The sequence below is a fragment of the Heterodontus francisci genome, chromosome 5 (assembly GCF_036365525.1).
Source record: "Heterodontus francisci isolate sHetFra1 chromosome 5, sHetFra1.hap1, whole genome shotgun sequence".
NCBI classification, from domain to species: domain Eukaryota; kingdom Metazoa; phylum Chordata; class Chondrichthyes; order Heterodontiformes; family Heterodontidae; genus Heterodontus; species Heterodontus francisci.
In genome coordinates this window covers 68,580,394-68,599,085 of record NC_090375.1, presented here as the reverse complement: position 1 = coordinate 68,599,085, position 18,692 = coordinate 68,580,394, and the positions used below count along the sequence as shown (strand labels likewise).

Genomic DNA, 18,692 nt, shown 5'->3' with positions numbered 1-18,692 from the left:
TCAGAGGGTATAGTGAAGACATGGCAAGGGGTCAGATCAGAAGGGATGGGGTCAGAGGGAAGTGAAGGGGAAGAAGGATCTGGAGGGGCATTAGTCCCCATCAGCTGCTGGAGCTTGCGTTCAACACCTGAAAGGAAGAAGAAAAGATTTTTGTTAAATGTGTCAGATAAGACGAAGGATGAAATGAAACTGCGGAGTAGAACAGCTTTCACATAAGCTGAGGCGGTGCTTCTAGAGAGAGAAGTCCAGTCTGTACATGTGGCAATGCATGGCACTGAGTGTGGATCTGTGGATTAGTATACTGTACTCGCTGCTCACAATGTGGTCTCTTCGACATTGGGGAGACGAAACGCAGATTGGGTGACCGCTTTGCTGAATACCTCTGCTCAGTCTGAAAGCATGACCACGAGCTTCCGGTTGCTTGCCATTTCAACACTGCCCCCCTGCTCTCATGCCAACATTTGTGTCTTTGGCCTGCTCCAGTGAACATCAACGCAAGCTCGAGGAGCAGCACCTGATCTTTTGACAGCCTTGCAGACTGAACATTGAGTTGAATAACTTCAGAGCATGACAGGCCTTTTTTAATATTTTATTTTTTTTAACCATGTGCCTGCTTTTCATGTAGTCAGAGCTGCTCATTATTCTGCTATTAACACACTCTGGACCAATGTGTTTCTCCACAAGCATTAACACCCACTTTGATTTGTCTCAGGACAGCTTTGTTACTTAATCTCCCTCTGTCCTATTCTCTCCCCCATCCCCCTCCCATTCACTTGCTTAAAACCTAATTATTTTCTAACCTTTGACAGTTCTGATGAAAGGTCACAGACCTGAAACGTTAACTCTGCTTCTCTCTCCACAGATGCTGCCAGACCTGCTGAGTATTTCCAGCACTTTTTGTTGTGGATTTCCAGCATCTGCAGTATTTTGCTTTTATTTGAGTGTTTGCTGCAATCCACCCTCCAACTCCTCTCACGGGCGCGCGCTTCAGGCAGGGGAACCGGGCAGCGAGGTTGGGGGGCGGTGGTGCTGGGGAGCGCGAGGCGGGCGCGCGCCCTGGGCGACGGGCGGGGGCTGGGATGCGCGAGGCGGCTACTATGGTAACGAGGCGACTCAGCACTGGCTGAGGGGGCGATCCATGGCGCAGGCTCTTATCGGCTCCGACTGATCAGCCAAGGGACGGGCCGCTTTTGCCATCGCACCTGATCAAAAATCAAGGCTATGGGAGAAACCGCCATGTTTCAGTCCCATGAGCTCGACACGCGAGCCAGGTAAGGCCGCGTGGCAGATCGGTCCGGTCTCCATCTGCAGGAAAGTGCGAGGCTCCATTAAAGGCCTAGGGCCAGATTTTCAAAGCGGAGTGGGAAGTCCGACGCTCGGCTGAATTCCGAGTCCCGCCCCCTTCACTGCGTCGCTCAGGCGACGTTGTTTCTACATTTTAATGCCCGAATTGGGCAGGAGGTGAGCACGACGCCCAAATTAGTGGCGCTGAGCGCCTCCAGGAGGCAGGAACCTATCTTGTGGCAGGAGCATAGGCGAGCAGCATCCGCTTTGAGGTCTACATTGCTTTGCTGTCTACATTGCTTTGCTGTAGAGAGCACTCAGCTCCTCAGAGGGCCATCAGCATAAAGGGATGGAGCGGGGGTGGGAACGGCCAAATCTGAAGTAGTATGCATGTTCTGGCGCAAGATACTGGAGGACCCGATAATTTGAAACAGGAAAAAAAAAACTTCGCCCCACAGCGAACCCAACAGCTGTCCACCAGACTTTTCAGGTTCGCTAAAATCTCCATTACGAATTGCAAGGCCGACAACCCCCGGCCCGTTAAGCTCCTAAAGGAATTTATTGGGCTGTTAATTGGAGGCAAGTGGGTTCCCCGTTCCCTCCCCACACCAGCACTTTGAACATTGAGACTGGCCCGGAGGCATTGGGATCCAGAGACGAGGGGCTGGATTTTTTGCTGGACCTGGGCTCCCGGCGCTGGGCAAAAGAATGGAGATGGTGGCATAGTGGTAATGTTGCAGGATTGGTAATTCAGAGGGCCAGGCGATTGTCCTGGGGCTACAAGTACAAATCCCAACATGGCAGCTGGTAGAATTTAAATTCAATTAATAAAATTCCAATTCATTAATAAAAAATCTGGAATTGAAAGCTAGTCTCCTTAATGGTGCCATGAAACTATCATCGATTGTTGTAAAAACCCATCTGGTTCACTGATGTCCTTTAGGGAAGGAAGGAAATCTGCCATCCTTGACTGGTCTGGCCTATATGTGACTCTTAAATGGCTGAGCAAGCCACTCAGTTCAAAGGCAATTGGGGATGGGCAACAAATGCTGGACTTGCCAGCGCCGCCCACATCCCATTAAAGAATTAAAAAAGGCAGCAGAAAGTCCGCCTCAGCCTTTTTACCCCGCCCCCGGAATGATGCTCTGGTCTTTTTAACTTCAAATTTTTAGGAGCCAGAAACCTCGGCCCTTTAAAGTCAGGGATCCCACCTCCATGAGCTGCCAGCCAATAAGCGGGCTGGCAGCTCAGCTGTATTGGTTGGCGCCACCGGGAGCGGTGGCCACTGCTGGTACTGCAGAGGCCTCAGACCCAGGCCCAGCACTGGAATCCTGGACCCCCCAGTTAAGTGAGGAAGGGTTGTCTTTGCCTGTTCAGAAGGCCCTGGCGAAGGGGGCTGGGTGGTGGTCGTGCAGTCCGGGGGGAGGGGGATCCCAGGGAGTAAAGTGGTACCTGGTGGGGGTCATCCTTGGGCCACAAATTGCCCATGCAGGAGGGACCCCTCCCCCAAGGCTGCAGGGAGGGCGCCTCGTGTTGCAAGGCTCTCGTATTGGTGAGATCCCATTGGCGGCGGGAAGAGGCCCTCAATTGGCCATTAATGGGCCATTTAAGGGCCTCCATTGGTCCCTGTGCTGGAAGGCTGTTGTCGGCCTCTCCTGTCCAAGATTGCTTGGCAACGGACCCTCCGTCAACGTCACCTGTTGCGATACTCCGTGCCTCACCACCTCCGACCCCACCTCAGAGGGCCACACTAAACCCGGGCCGAGCTTCTGGGACTGCGATTTTTAAATTACGCCTGCACTGGGTCTTGACTCCACCAGCATTTGAAAATCCGCCTCCTCGTGGCAAGGGCGCAGAATGTACTCTGGGTGGGAGACTTCACTGTCCATCACCAAGAGTGGCTCAGTAGCACCACTACTGACCGAGCTGGCTGAGCCCCAAAGGATATAGCTGCTAGATTGGGTCTGCGGCAGGTGGTGAGGGAAAAACATACTTGAACTTGTCCTCACCAATCTGCCTGCCACAGATGCATCTGTCTCTGACAGTGTTGATAGGAGTGACCACTGCACAGTCTTTGTGGAGACTAAGTCCCGCCTTCACATTGAGGATACTGCCCATCGTGTTGTGTGGCACTATCACCGTACTAAATGGGATAGATTTCGAACAGATCTAGCAACTCAAACCTGGGCATCCACGAGGCGCTGTGGGCCATCAGCAGCAGAATTGTACTCAACCACAATTTGTAACCTCATAGCCCAGCATATCCCCCACTCTACCATTACCATCAAGCCAGGAGAGCAACCCTGGTTCAATGAAGAGTGGGTATTCCTCAATAGTGGGTAGTGTAGCTTTAGCTTTGAGTTGTAATATTTCTAGGGTCACGTTTTACTTTTTCTACTTTGTTTCCCCTTCCTCCTCCCTCCCAAATAGCAAATAAGACCATTTGTGTTTATTCACACATTGGCCGGAATTCTACGCCCCCCACAACGAGTGGGCTGGTGGCGGGGGGGGAGGGGGGCAGAAAGATTGAGTGGGAGGTGGGGGGGGGGGGGGTCCGTTCCCGACATCCCCTCCCATCCCCGCTGCAATTTTCTGCGGGTCAGCAACGGCGAGAAATGCCCCTCCCACCCCAGGCCAATCAACTGCCACTTAAGGGCCTCCTGCCGCTGCCACAGGTATTTTATCCACAGTGGGTGGGCGGTTTGGGCCGAAGGGCCTGTTTCTGTGCTGTAAAACTCTGTGATTCTAATAATACTGCCCGGTAATACCTGGTGGTCTTCTTGCAGGCGGGGGATAGGGATGGGCCCTCCTGATCGGGCACCCTGTGACCCACGGAGGACCGCCCCCAAAGTCCCAACTGCCCCCAACGTACAACACTTCCCCAACTCCCCTGCCCCCAACCAACCCCCTTTGCCTCGTCTGGACTCGGCTGATTGTCCCTGGCGAGGCCCCAAAAACATACCTTCTTTTCGGAGCCGTCCTTCCTTTTCCACTGATTAGCCGGCAGCTCCATTCGGCAGGACTTCTTGCCTTGAGGTGGAAGTCCCGCCCAGAAAAATCCTGGTGTGGCTCCCCAGGCCTGGGGGAGGCTGGCTTGCCACTGACTTTTCGGCCGGTGGGCGGAGCCTCCCGCCCAACGTTAAATTCCACCCATTGTTTTAGTCAATTCTGACCTAAGGTCATGCAGTTAACACATCTAATATTGTGCAAGAGAAGAAAGAAAAACTTGGGATTTCTGTGTAGGTACTCTTGTGGAAGATTGTGGCATCCCTAGAGAAATGGCTAATATCAGCCATTTACACCATTTTCTCTGGTTGTTCTTCCAAAGTTAGAACAAGAGCTCGGGTGAACTTTGTGGAAATTCAGGCCAACATGTTTTGGGCATCCCTGATGGCTTGATGCTAAATGATGTGGTACTGAAAGTTTGATCCCTGCTAAACTAACCTTGGATGGAGTTCTAGAGGATGGAAAAAATGAACAAGGGGCTTCCTGATTTGCTTTCTTCAAACCCCAAGTCCTCGACCCCACCCCACCAGGTCATTAATTTCTAACACTGCAATGACCTGGATTTCCACAGTTGAGCAGTGACCCTATAAGGTCAAGCCAGTTTGACAGGTTGACGTCATGGGCGGTATTTTATTGAGGCGACAAGGGTTTCAGCCACTGGCTGAAGAGCTGGCGAGAGTTCCACATCGTCTCTTCAGGAAGGCTCACCACATTATGTGCCAATCAGGAACATAACTGGGCAGCATTGGGTCGTCCCTAGAATTATGAACCCCTATGATAGAAGTCCCGCCCGCTGAGAGCTGCTGGCTAATCAGAGGCTGGCAGCTCTTTTACTGAGCAGCGCCACAGCGGAGGCAGTGGCAGCTGCAGGTAATGCACCCACCTGAGGTCTAGGATCGTCGAGGGACTCAGGCCATAGGTGAGTCATGGCAGGAGTGGCTCCGCGGGGTTGCGATCACAAATGAGGGCATCAGCAGCAAGGGCCAGGCAGTGGCTCTCAGTGGACTCCCAACCCTCCCTTCTTGACGCTGGGTCACTCGATCAGGCACTAAGTGCCTTTGAACAAGGGACAGCACGCCCACCCACCCACCCCCCCCCCCCCCCCCAGGAGGCGGCAGGCAACTTGCAGGGCTTTGCATGTCGTGCTCCCTATGTGGCGACAGGCCTGTCCGCAACTGGGCTGATACTGGTGACGGCAGGATGAGGCCCTTAATTGGGCATTAATTGCCCACTTACGAGCCTCAATTGGCAACGGGGCTGGAAGGCCATCCATGGACCTTCCTGCCACGGACTTAATTGGAGTGGAAGCGGGAAGGTGGTGGGGTCCCTGCCTATCATCCCGCCTGATTAAATGCTCTCCCACCTTCAAACTCGCTGCGGGAGAGAACATAAAATCCAGCCCATAAGTGCTTATTACACCACATAATAGATTATACAAGAGATCCTCTATGACAATTTAAATCTCTAAATGTTTAATAATTTTCTTTGAATTCAAAGTAAAATTACAATTTTTTTTTCCAGAGATGGTCAAATCAAATATATTCAGAGCACTGTTACAAATGTGGAAAAACACTTTGGTGAGATGTGCAGCTTACTTGCAGCCTGTGCACGAAAAACTGCAAGACTACGTGATAAGTCTGACCTCCTGGTTAAAGAGCTCCGAGATTACGCCGATACAGAAACTCCTAATTTAAAATATGGTCTGAATAACTTTGCCGATCACTTTGCTTTAGTTCAAGATTATCGACATGCAGAGGTGAGCAGCTGAAAATATTTATTTAAATGCATTTTTAACATTTTTACATTTAGCTGTGTATCATGTTACAACACTGACCAGAATTTTACATCCCGCAAACGAGTGGGCTGGTGGGGGGGGGGGGGTGCCGTTCCTGACCTCCGCTGCAATTTTACGTAGTGCGGCAGCGGCGAGAAACGGCTTGCCCGCCCCAGGCAAATCAAGGCCCCTAAGTGGCCAATTAACTGGCACTTAAGGGCCTCCTGCTGCCGTCGCAGGTATTTTACCCTCGGCGCTGGGTGACAAAAGTCTGAAGGACCCCGCTTGATATAACCAGGTGGCCTTGCGGGCTGGGGAGGGGGAGGCACTCATGATCAGGCACCCTGTGCCCATGGAGGGCCACCCACGAAGCCCCAATTGCACCCAATGCACTTCCCCCACGTCCCCTAACCCACCCCCCTTGCCTCGCTGGAGCCCAGCCGATTGTCCCCAGCGAGGCCCTAAAAACCTAGCTGTCTTCCAGGCCCATCCTTCATCTTGCTTGCATTGGCTGGGTGTAGTCTCAGCAGTAGACGTCAGCGCGTACGTCCCAACCCTAGAAGCAACAGATGAGGCCAAAGAGGAATTCGACTCTAGCCTTGATCACTTGCTGTCCCGTGTTCCCAAGGAAGACAAGCTGATCCTCTTCGGAACTTCAGTGCCAGAGTTGGGAGGGTCACAAATCTTTGGAAAGGTGTGATTGGTAAGGAAGGTGTTGGAAGGGCTAACACCAATGGAGTCCTTCTTCTGACGAAATGCCTTGAACATGGCCTGATCATAATGAACACCCTACTTCGTCATAGAGACAAATACAAGAACTCATGGCAGCACATTCGCTCCAATCATTGGCATTTGCTTGACTATAATCATTGTCCACGCGAGCGACTGCAAGGATGTTCGCATCAACCGTGTCATGAAAGGAGCCTAATGACTGCTGGACCGACCATTGCCCAATCCGAGCTACTATCTCCATAAACCCAGTCCAAAAACAGCAGCGGCAGCAGGAGGACTGCCACAGGAAAATCAATGTCGATGGTATCAAGGACTCTCTGATGAAAGACCTACTCAGGCAGCGTCTTACAAGCAACCTGGCGACGCTTAACGACCAGGAATGTTCACAATGCCTGGTCTGCCCTCAAAGCTACCATAGTCAGCACTTGTGAAGATACTCTTGGTTTCTTGACCAGGAAACATCAAGACTTGTTTGATGAGAACAACCAGGCGATCCAGTAGCTATTAAATCGCAGGCGCAAGGCATTCTTGAACCAGAAGCATCACCAAAATTCAAGGGAAGAAAAGCAAGTATACAGACAATTGAAGGCCGAGTTTCAACAAAAAACCCGTGACGTAAGGAACTGTTGGTGGGCTAAAAGAGCACAGGAAGTACAGCAACTCACTGACAGCCACGACATGCGTGGATTCTTCAGCACAGTCAAGACCATTTACGGCCTAAGTACCCAAGGACCTACCCCTTTGAGAGAAAAGAATGGTAGAAAAGAGAGGTAGTCAGCGCTCATTGGAAGGAGCACTTTGAAGATCTCCTCAAACGCAACTCAGTCCTTGATGCAAGTGCCCTCGATCACATTACACAGCATGCTACCCACCACGACCTCAGCACAACCCCAGGCCGACATGAGATCGAAAAGGCCACCCGACAGCTAAAAAACAATAAGGCCGTCAGCGTAGACGGAATTCCCGCCAAAGTTCTAAAATATGGCGGAGAGGCACTCTTGACACAAATATATGGTCTCATCTCCCTCATCTGGAAGGAGGGGGTATGCCAGGGGATCTCCGAGACGCCGTAATTGTATACATCTTCAAAAAAGGCAACAAGATCGACTGTGGTAACGACAGAGGGGTATCGCTGCTGTCTGCCACAGGGAAGGTCATCGCAAGTGTCTTCCTCAACCTCTTCCTCCCCATGGCTGAAGAGCTCCTACCAGAATCACAGTGTGGATTCTGTCCATCAAGAGGCACTGTGGACATGATCTTCACAGAAAGACAACTCCAAGAAAAACGTAGAGAGCAGCAGCGACCTTTATACGTGGCCTTCTTTGACCTCACAAAGGCCTTTGACTCTATCAACTGGGAGGGATTATGGAACATCCTCCTCAAATTTGGCTGCCTGGAGAAACTCGTCACCATCCTCCACCTGCTGCATGACGACATGCAAGCTCTAATCCTTGCCAATGGATCTGCCACTGACCCAATCTGAGTGCAAACTGGGGTCAAGCAAGGCTGTGTCATCGCACCAATGCTCTTTTCCATCTTCCTTGCCGCAGCCATCCACCTCATTTCCTTGAAGTTCCCAGCGGGAGTAGATCTATTCTCCAGGACAAGTGAGAAACTATTTCACCTACATCGCCTCTAGTCCAGAACCAAGGCCACTCCAACCACTGTCATCGAGCTATCAGCATGCTGACAACGCTTGTGTATACGCGCACACTCAGGCCGAGCTTCAAACTCTTGTCGATGCATTCACAGGAAGGATGTAATTGCACTGGAGAGGGTGCAAAGGAGATTCACGAGGATGTTGCCTGGGCTAGAGCATTTCAGCTATGAAGAGAGATCGAAAAGGCTAGGGTTGTTTTCCTTGGAGCAGAGAAGGCTGAGGGGGGGACATGATTGAGGTGTACAAGATTATGAGGGGCATTGATAGGTTAGATAGGAAGAAACTTTTTCCCTTAGCGAAGAGGTCAAGAACCAGGGGGCATAGACTTAGGGTAAGGGGCAGGAGGTTTAGGGGGGTTTTGAGGAAATATTTTTTCACCCAGAGGGTGGTTGGAATCTGGAACACACTGCCTGAAGAGGTGGTGGAGGCTGGAACCCTCACAACATTTAAGAAGTATTTAGATGAGCACTTGAAACGCCATAGCATACATGGCTACGCGCCAAGTGCAGGAATATGGGGTTACAATAGTTGGGTGCTGGATGGCTGGCACAGACACGATGGGCCGAAGGGCTTGTTTCTGTGCTGTATAACTCTTATGACTATGACTCTTAAGCTAAACATCTGGAAGATAAAGGTCCTCTACCAGCCTGCTCCCGCAGCGCAACCCTACACCACCCCCCCCCCCCCCACCCTGACTATCAAGATCCATGGCGGACCACTGGACAATGTAGATCACTGCTCATATCTTGGGAGTCTCCTCTCAGCAAGGGCAGACATCGACGATGAAACTCAGCATCGCCTCCAGTGTGCCAGCGCAGCCATTGGTCGTCTGAGAAAAAGACTGTTTGACAAAAAAGACCTCAAACCTGGAACCAAGCTCATGGTCTACAGGCTGCAGTGTTATCTGCCCTCCTGTACGCATTGGAAACATGGACACTATACAGCAGATATCTCAAAGCCCTGGAGAGATATCATGTAAATTCAATGGCAGGACAGGCGCTCCAATGTCAGTGTCCTCTCTCAGGCCAACATCCCCAGTATTGAGACACTGGTCATGGCTAGTCAGTTACACTGGGCGGGTCACATTGTCAGCATGCCTGACACAAGACTCCCAAAACAAGCTTTCTACTCTAAGCTCCGTCACGGTAAGAGGCTACCAGGAGGGCAGAGGAAATGCTACGAGGATGTCCTTAAAGTCTCCCTGGAAAAATGTGACATCTCCACTGATTCATGGGAATCTCTTGCCCAAGACCGCCCAAAATGGCGAACAAGCATCGGCGAAGGTGCAGCCAGTGCGAACAACGCCGACGTGCCCAGGCAGTGACCAAGTGTAAACAGCGGAAGGATCATTCGGAATTTTGAGCATCCCATTCAATCCCCTCACCAAACACCACCAGTCCCACCTGTGATAGAGTGTGCGGCTCCAGAATTGTACTGTTCAGTCACCTAAGGACCCACAACCCTGGAGTGGAAGAAAGTCATCCTCGTTCCCGAGGGACTGCCTAAGAAGAAGTAGTCTCAGCAGTGGCCACCACTACTGGGACTAGGCGCTGTCAGCCCGCTGATTGGCCAGCAGCGCCATTAGGCAGCGCTTCCTGCTTCAAGACCAATTAGAGGCCTGAGGAGCGAAAAATCCCAGGCTGGCTCCCCAGGCCCGGTGGAGGCGGGCTTGCCACCAACTTTTCAGCCAGTGGGCGGGATCTCCCGCCCAATGAAAAATTCTGGCTACTGTCTTCACTTCTGAGATTTGGATTTGCATGAAGTCCAGTATAATGGAATGACAGTCTCTTTTTTTCTGTCAGCTATTTTTTAACCAATTTTCCAGATGTAGCTCCAAAGCAACAAACTGTTAGGTGATTCAGCACCAACTGGCAGTCCCACTTAGGCAAAAGGATTACAAAAGTGGGAATTGGAAATGGGACAATGGCGAGTACACATCTGAAGTTGGAATGATTGAGGCACTTTGGGCCAATATTGAGAGAACGTTGCCCACCAGCATATCTATGCTATACCAGACCTAGAATAGCTAGGTGCAAAAAGTAGATAGTGTTCCTTTTCTTGCCCTGATTCAGCTAACCTGAAGGGCCTTCTAAAAGGATTTGTTGCTGAGTAACTAGATGTTTGGTCTTTGAAGAAAATAATGGCAAGAATGGAAATATTTATAATTTACATGCTAATATCCAGAGATGATTTAAGGATCCCAGATTAAAAATATAAACATAGAATGTACTGCACAGTCTTACTCCCCATGAGCCTTCTTCCACCTGTCTTTATCTAAATCTTTCTCCAGTACATGTTTATTGAGCTTCCCCTTAAATGCATCTATGCTAGTTGTTTCAGCTGCTCTTTGTGGTAGTGAGTTCCACATTCTTTTGATTGTTTGGGTAAAGTTGTTTCTCCAGAATTTCCTTTTGGATTTATTTGTGAGTATGCTATATTTATGGCCCTTAGTTTTGACCTCCCCCCATTAGTAGAAACATTTCCCTACTGACCACATGATTCGTATTTAACTTGTATCTTCATTCCCTTGCTTTCCTTATTTAGATTTACTTTTTCAGTAGTCCTCCTACTATTTGCTTTCTCCATTTATGACTCAGTTAGTAGCACACTCCCCTCTGATTCAGAAGGTTGTGAGTTTAAATCCCACTACAGAGACTTGAGGACAAAATCCAGACTAACATTTCAGTGCAATACTGAGGGAGTACCGCACTGTCAGAGGTTCCATCTTCTGGATGAGCCATTAAATCAAAGCCCCATCTGCCTTCTCAGGTCAACATAAAAGATTCATGGCACTTCTGTGAGTTCACTGTCTTGGAATTGCATTCCCCTGTTCTAGAATAAGATGTAGGTTTCATGGAGAGGTGACAGATGTGCATGGTGAGCCAGAACTTGAACTCTGAGCTGTGTCCAGGTATCTGTGTGCTTGTATCATAAATCCACTTTGCATCTCAGTGTATCATCTGATGTACTGTATCAGTTTGATATGTTTAGGAGGCAAACATGGATGTCATTGTTCTCATTGTATATCTGGTAGGCCCACAAAAAGTGGCTCTGCGCTGCCAGCTCTGGTCATTTGTACTTAAGTGTACAACTGATGGCAGGGAAATATGCATTTACCATTAGCTGCACACTTGTAATGTGTAAACGTGCCTCCTGGAACTCTAAATTCATCCATTGATAGTGCAGTGAACCCTGTAGGATGTCCAAGCGAAGGGGACCCTGGGTGCACATCCACTTATGATGTTGTCACTGTGAATGAGTTGTTAGTTTAAATGCCAATTTAAAAAAAAATCTATATTTAATTTATTAATTTAGTAATTAAACAAACCAATCACATTACATCAATGTTATAAAGCAGACATCCTTCCCTCATCACAGTACATGAGCTTCACAAGTTGGCTGGAAAATGGTAAATATTAAAGCAGGTTCAAAAGAAGTACTTAGGATGAAGAAAATGAATCATCGACCATAAACTTTTTTTAAATGCATTTTCATTTCCTTTACTGAGGTAGCAATATGAATTTTGGAATGGTTAATGGTCTTGAAAAGGCTCTCCTTTGTTGACCTGTGGGCCTGGTTAACTCAATCAAACGAATCTCCAGGATGTGTAGCAGAAAATAATGAGTGATTGTTTTGTTGTATAATTGGAGGTGCAGTGCCTGAACTAGTAAGATTTTAAAGGTTTAGAATAAAAAAAATAATGCAACACCTATGCAGTCATATTCAGCTGGCCTCAGACACCGGAAACATCAGAGGAATGTATGATGGCATTCTGAGAGCTTTTGGGCCAACCATCAAGAAGATCGCCCCCCTCAAATCTAAATCAGGGGACATAATCACTGACCAACGCAAACAAATGGACCGCTGGGTTGAGCACTACCTAGAACTGTACTCCAGGGAGAATGTTGTCACTGAGACTGCCCTCAATGCAGCCCAGCCTCTGCCAGTCATGGATGAGCTGGACATACAGCCAACCAAATCAGAACTCAGTGATGCCATTGATTCTCTAGCCAGTGGAAAAGCCCCTGGGAAGGACAGCATTACCCCTGAAATAATCAAGAGTGCCAAGCCTGCTATACTCTCAGCACTACTTGAACTGCTATGCCTGTGCTGGGAGGAGGGAGCAGTACCTCAGGACACGCGCGATGCCAATATCATTACCCTCTATAAAAACAAAGGTGACTGCGGTGACTGCAACAACTACCGTGGAATCTCCCTGCTCAGCATAGTGGGGAAAGTCTTTGCTCGAGTTGCTCTAACCAGGCTCCAGAAGCTGGCCAAGCGCGTCTACCCTGAGGCACAGTGTGGCTTTCGTGCAGAGAGATCGACCGTTGACATGCTGTTCTCCCTTTGTCAGATACAGGAGAAATGCCGCGAACAACAGATGCCCCTCTACATTGCTTTCATTGATCTCACCAAAGCCTTTGACCTCGTCAGCAGACGTGGTCTCTTCAAACTACTAGAAAAGATTGGATGTCCACCAAAGCTACTAAGTATCATCACCTCATTCCATGACAATATGAAAGGCACAATTCAACATGGCGGCACCTCATCAGACCCCTTTCCTATCCTGAGTGGCATGAAACAGGGCTGTGTTCTCGCACCCACACTGTTTGGGATTTTCTTCTCCCTGCTGCTTTCACATGCGTTCAAGTCTTCTGAAGAAGGAATTTTCCTCCACACAAGATTAGGGGGCAGGTTGTTCAACCTTGCCCGTCTAAGAGCGAAGTCCAAAGTACGGAAAGTCCTCATCAGGGAACTCCTTTTTGCTGACGATGCTGCTTTAACATCTCACACAGAAGAGTGCCTGCAGAGTCTCATCGACGGGTTTGCGGCTGCCTGCAAATGAATTTGGCCTAACCATCAGCCTCAAGAAAACGAACATCATGGGGCAGGACATCAGAAATGCTCCATCCATCAATATTGGCGACCACGCTCTGGAAGTGGTTCAAGAGTTCACCTACCTAGGCTCAACTATCACCAGTAACCTGTCTCTAGATGCAGAAATCAACAAGCGCATGGGAAAGGCTTCCACCGCTATGTCCAGACTGGCCAAGAGAGTGTGGGAAAATGGCGCACTGACACGGAACACAAAAGTCCGAGTGTATCAAGCCTGTGTCCTCAGTACCTTGCTCTATGGCAGCGAGGCCTGGACAACGTATGTCAGCCAAGAGCGACGTCTCAATTCATTCCATCTTCGCTGCCTCCGGAGAATACTTGGCATCAGGTGGCAGGACCGTATCTCCAACACAGAAGTCCTCGAGGCGGCCAACATCCCCAGTTTATACACACTACTGAGTCAGTGGCGCTTGAGATGGCTTGGTCATGTGAGCCGCATGGAAGATGGCATGATCCCCAAAGACACATTGTACAGCGAGCTCGCCACTGGTATCCGACCCACCGGCCGTCCATGTCTCCGCTTCAAAGAAGTCTGCAAATGCGACATGAAGTCCTGTGACATTAATCACAAGTCGTGGGAGTCAGTTGCCAGCGTTCGCCAGAGCTGGCGGGCAGTCATAAAGGTGGGGCTAAAGTGTGGTGAGTCGAAGAGATTTAGCAGTTGGCAGGAAAAAAGACGAAAGCGCAAGGGGAGAGCCAACTGTGTAACAGCCCCGACAAACAAATTTTTCTGCAGCACCTGTGGAAGAGCCTGTCACTCTAGAATTGGCCTTTATAGCCACTCCAGGCGCTGCTCCACACACCACTGACCACCTCCAGGCGCTTACCCATTGTCTCTCGAGATAAGGAGGCCAAAGAAGAAGAAGAAGAATGGCTGTTTACAATTCATTACTACCTTCCTGAAAAAAATTAGCAACATTCTGTGAATTACTTCCCTGGTCACTGATCTATGAAATTGTTTCAAAATTGCCCGCTACCTCGAACAACTGTCATTTCACTTACCGTTTTTAACAATTTATACTTTACTATTTGCTTGTGTAGGTTGAAAGGCTAGAAGCTAAAGTTGTAGAACCTATGAAGAAATATGGTTCCATTACCAAGCTGAAAAAGGTAAGTCGAGAAAGAGTGACCATTGTGACAAACACTATCAGAGTTAATTTTAACAGTATGTTTATGAAAAATGTTTAAGTTATAATAACATGATTTATTTCCAATAGATACAAAAGAATTACAGTAAAGCATAACAAGTTCTATTTACATTTTCTGTAAACAATCATGTTTAGTTGCCTGTATTTAATATTAGTAAATTCCCTTACTTTGAAATTGTTTGTATGAACAATAACTTGTCAATTTAGAATTTGAATGGTGAAAATAGAGACATTTTGTCGAAGCTTTTCATCTTGCACTCATCAGAACAATTTGCAAGAATGCCAATGTAAGGGAAACATCAAATTTATACTGTATGAGAAGAGAGCGCTGATTGGTTGGCAAGTGGACTCTGACTGATAGAGGCGTTGCCATGGAGAATACACCAGTTTATGGTGACTGACAGTTAACTGCCAAGCTTTAACAAAGCTTTAATTGGGCAGACTTCTACAATCTTAAAAAAAAAGTCAGTTTGTTCCACTGCATCTCAGATCACAAATAACAGGATCCAACACTTGCTGAAGGGGATTTGGCTATTTGAAGTGCATGCTTACAGGATTCCACAAACAAAAATGATTCTAAGTATAGTGGTGATTTGTACAGCCAGAGAATCACTTTCCACTTTCTAATAATGTAAAAACTCACCGACACATTTTTTGCAATTACCATGGTCACTTGGTATTCACGTGCAAATACTAAAATCGATGCGCACCATTAAAATCTACTCGCGTTTGTACTTTTTTAACTTCATATTAATTAGTACAGGGGCTACAAATTACCTTGGTCTAATGTTTAGACGGTAACTCTCTTTTCGTCTTTGACCTGTAGAGACTACATCAGGCTGTTACTTGACTTGTCTGTGGGAAAGCTCTCAACTCTCCCAGTTTTGGCACAAATCCCCAGATGTTAGTGAGATGGACTTTGCATGGTCAACTGGGCAAGGTGTGCCTTTGTCATTTCTGGTGCCTAGGTTGATGCCTGGTGGTCTGCCCAGTTTTATTCTATTTATTTTTCTGTGGTGCTATTGCAATTTCAGTGGGTAGCCACTCAGCTCCTGACCTCATTACAGCCTTGGTTCAAACATGGACAAAAGAGCTGAACTCAAGAGGTGAGGTGAGAGTGATTGCCCTTGACATCAAGGCAGCATTTGACCAAGTATGATATCAAGGAGCCCTAGCAAAACTGGAGTCAATGGGAATCAGGGGGAAAACTCTGCTGGTTGGAGTCATACCTAGCGCAAAGGAAAATGGTTGTGGTTGTTGGAGTCAATCATCTGAGCTCCAGGACATCACTGCAGGAGTTCATCAGGGTAGTGTCCTAGGCCCAACCACCTTCAGCTGCTTCATCAATGACTTTCCTTCAATCATAAGGTCAGAAGTGGGGATGTTCGCTAATGATTGCACAATGTTCAGCACCATTTGCGACTCCTCAAATACTGAAGCAGTCCGTGTAGAAATGCAGCAAGACTTGGACAATATCCAGGCTTGGGCTGATAAGTGGCAAGTAATATTTGCGCCACACAAGTGCCAGGCAATGACCATCTCCAACAAGAGAGAATCTCACCATCTCCCCTTGACATTCAATGGCATTACCATCGCTGAATCCCCCACTATCAACATCCTAGGGGCTACCATTGACCAGAAACTGAACTGGAGTAGCCATATAAATACCGTGGCTACAAAGAGCAGGTCAGAGGCTAGGAATCCTGCGGCGAGTAACTCACCTCCTGACTCCCCAAAGCCTGTCCACCATCTACAGGCACAAGTCAGGAGTGTGATGGAATACTCTCCACTTGCTTTGATGGGTGCAGCTCCAGCAACACTCATGAAGCTCGACATCATCCAGAACAAAGAAGCCCTCTTGATTGGCACACCATCCACAAACATTCACTCCCTCCACCATCCGACGCACAGTGGCAGCAGCGTGTACCATCTACAAGATGCACTGCAGCAACGCACCAAGGCTCGTTAGACAGCATCTTCCAAACCCGCGACCTCTACCACCTAGAAGGACAAGGGCAGCAGTTGCATGGGAACATCACCACCTGCAAGCTCCCGTCCAAGTCACACACCATCCTGACTTGAAACTATATCGCCGTTCCTTCACTGTCGCTGGGTCAAAATCCTAGAACTCCCTTCCTAACAGCACTGTGGATGTACCTACCTCACATGGACTGCAGCAGTTCAAGAAGGCAGCTCACCACCACTTTCTCAAGGGCAATTAGGGATGGGCAATAAATGCTGGCATAGCCAGTGATGCACGCATCCTATGAATGAATAAAGCAAAAGTTGACACTCACCCACATTACGATGGGTCTGGAGTCACATGTAGCCCAGACCAGGTAAAGATAGCAGATTTCCTTTCCTGAAGGACATTGGTGAATCAGATGGGTTTTTATTACAATCCAGTAGTTTCATGATCATCATGACTGAATATTTTTATTCCAGATTTAATTAATTAATTGAATTTTAATTCCTCCAGCTGCTATGGTGGGGTGAACTCATATCTCTGAAGCATTAGTCCAGGCCTCTGGCTTACTAGTCCTGTAACATTACCATTATGTTACCGTTGCACGTTAAATCACTTCCTCTCAATTCGAATATATACCAACTATCTCTACTCTTTGGGTTGAATTTTACGCCGCCCCAGCGGGTCGGATGGTGACGTGGGGGCGGCATAAAATTGAGCAGGAGACTCTGGGAGGCCTACCCGCCCCGCTTACACCTCCGGTTAACTTTATGGCGGTTGGGCGGAGGGGAACAGCCTGCCCGCCCAAGGCCAATCAAGGCCCTTAAGTGGCCACTTAACAGCCACTTAAGGGTCCTCGCCCACCTCCATGGTATTTTACCCGTGGCAAGCAGGTGTGCTGGGGATGTGAAAGGCCGCCCAACAATAACTGCTGGCCTTTCCGCGTGCCGGTGGGTGCCATGGCAGTCGGGCACAGGGTGCCCAATTGAGAACCGCTCCCGCCTCCCAACCCACCCCTGGGACCCAAGACGCCCGCCCCTCTCCCTAAACGACCACTGCAGCCTCACCAGGGAAGGGTGGTCTGCTGGCTTCATGGCGTCGTCTGGGCTGCAATCCCAGCAGTGGCCACCGCTTTCGGTGGCACTGCTGGGACTAAGAGCTGCCGGCCCGCTGATTGGCCGGCAGCACAAATGAGGCGGGACTTCCTCCCTCAAACGGGTGGAAGTCCCGCCTCGAGACAGTTAAAGCCAGGGACCCGTAAAATGCGGGACGGATCCCCGGGCTAGGTGGAAGCGGGTTCGCCACCGACTTTTACATCGGTGGTGAATTCCTGTCCGCCTAAGGTAAAATCCAGCCCTTTGTCTTCTACCACCTAACCAGGTCAATAATTCATATTCAGTCCTATGAGCTTTAATTTTAGTTAACCATTCCTTATGTGAAACCTTACTGAATGCCTTCTGGAAGTCCATATAAACGACAGTTTCTACTATCTTTTCATCTTCCTTTGCTGTTCATTGTTTCTCTCCCAGTTCCCTGGATCTGCACTATCCTTTGTACTTTTGTATGTGCTTTCCTTTAGTTTTATGTTATCAATTTTTTAACAACCATGGCTGTTTTATTTGCTAAGTAGAGCACTTGTCCCTTAGTGGTATATTTGGTCCTGTATTAAAGTAAAATTATTTTTGAGTAGCTCCCACTGTTCATTTGTAATTTTACCCAGTAACAGTTTTGAACAGCTTGCTGTCATCCTATTAAAGTTCGCCTTACCAAAATCTAGAATCTTAGTAACTGTGTGAAGTGTTTTTAAAACGAGCAATAAATTTGATCGCATTATGGTCACTGTTATATTAATATTCCCTTACTGTTATATTACTAAGTAAGTCTGGCTCATTATTCATGAATAAATCTAGTGTTACGGCCATGTGGTGAGGGGTATTGGTGGTCCCCGCTGTTCAACTCCCAACTGATCGCAGCAAATGTTTTTGTTACTAGGGTTATATCCCCTTTGTCTTTTATTTGTCAAATAAGCAGGCAGTGATAGGTTTTCTTGTAGGTTTAAAACAGAAGATTAACTACTTGTTGAGCAAATATTCACTCCCGAAATGGCTGCAACCGCATCCACTCACGCATTCACTCACAGGCACATACACACAAGAAGAGATAAATAGGGAGGAAATGAGTTAAGGGGTTCACGGTAACCTGTTGAATCTGCTTGGAGGTAAA

At 48.4% G+C, this 18,692-nt stretch overlaps 1 protein-coding gene across 1 annotated transcript in view; it reads left to right on the top strand.

Moving 5' to 3' along the window:
* Window positions 1–1,046: 1,046 nt before the first annotated feature.
* cibar1 (CBY1 interacting BAR domain containing 1) overlaps window positions 1,047–18,692 on the top strand; it is a 78,636-nt gene continuing 60,990 nt past the window's right edge. Inside the window, exons 1-3 of the mRNA XM_068030822.1 lie at window positions 1,047–1,271; window positions 5,812–6,046; window positions 14,397–14,465. Coding sequence (XP_067886923.1) covers window positions 1,222–1,271; window positions 5,812–6,046; window positions 14,397–14,465 — 354 coding nt within the window. The 5' untranslated portion in view covers window positions 1,047–1,221. The remainder of the gene's footprint in view (window positions 1,272–5,811; window positions 6,047–14,396; window positions 14,466–18,692) is intronic.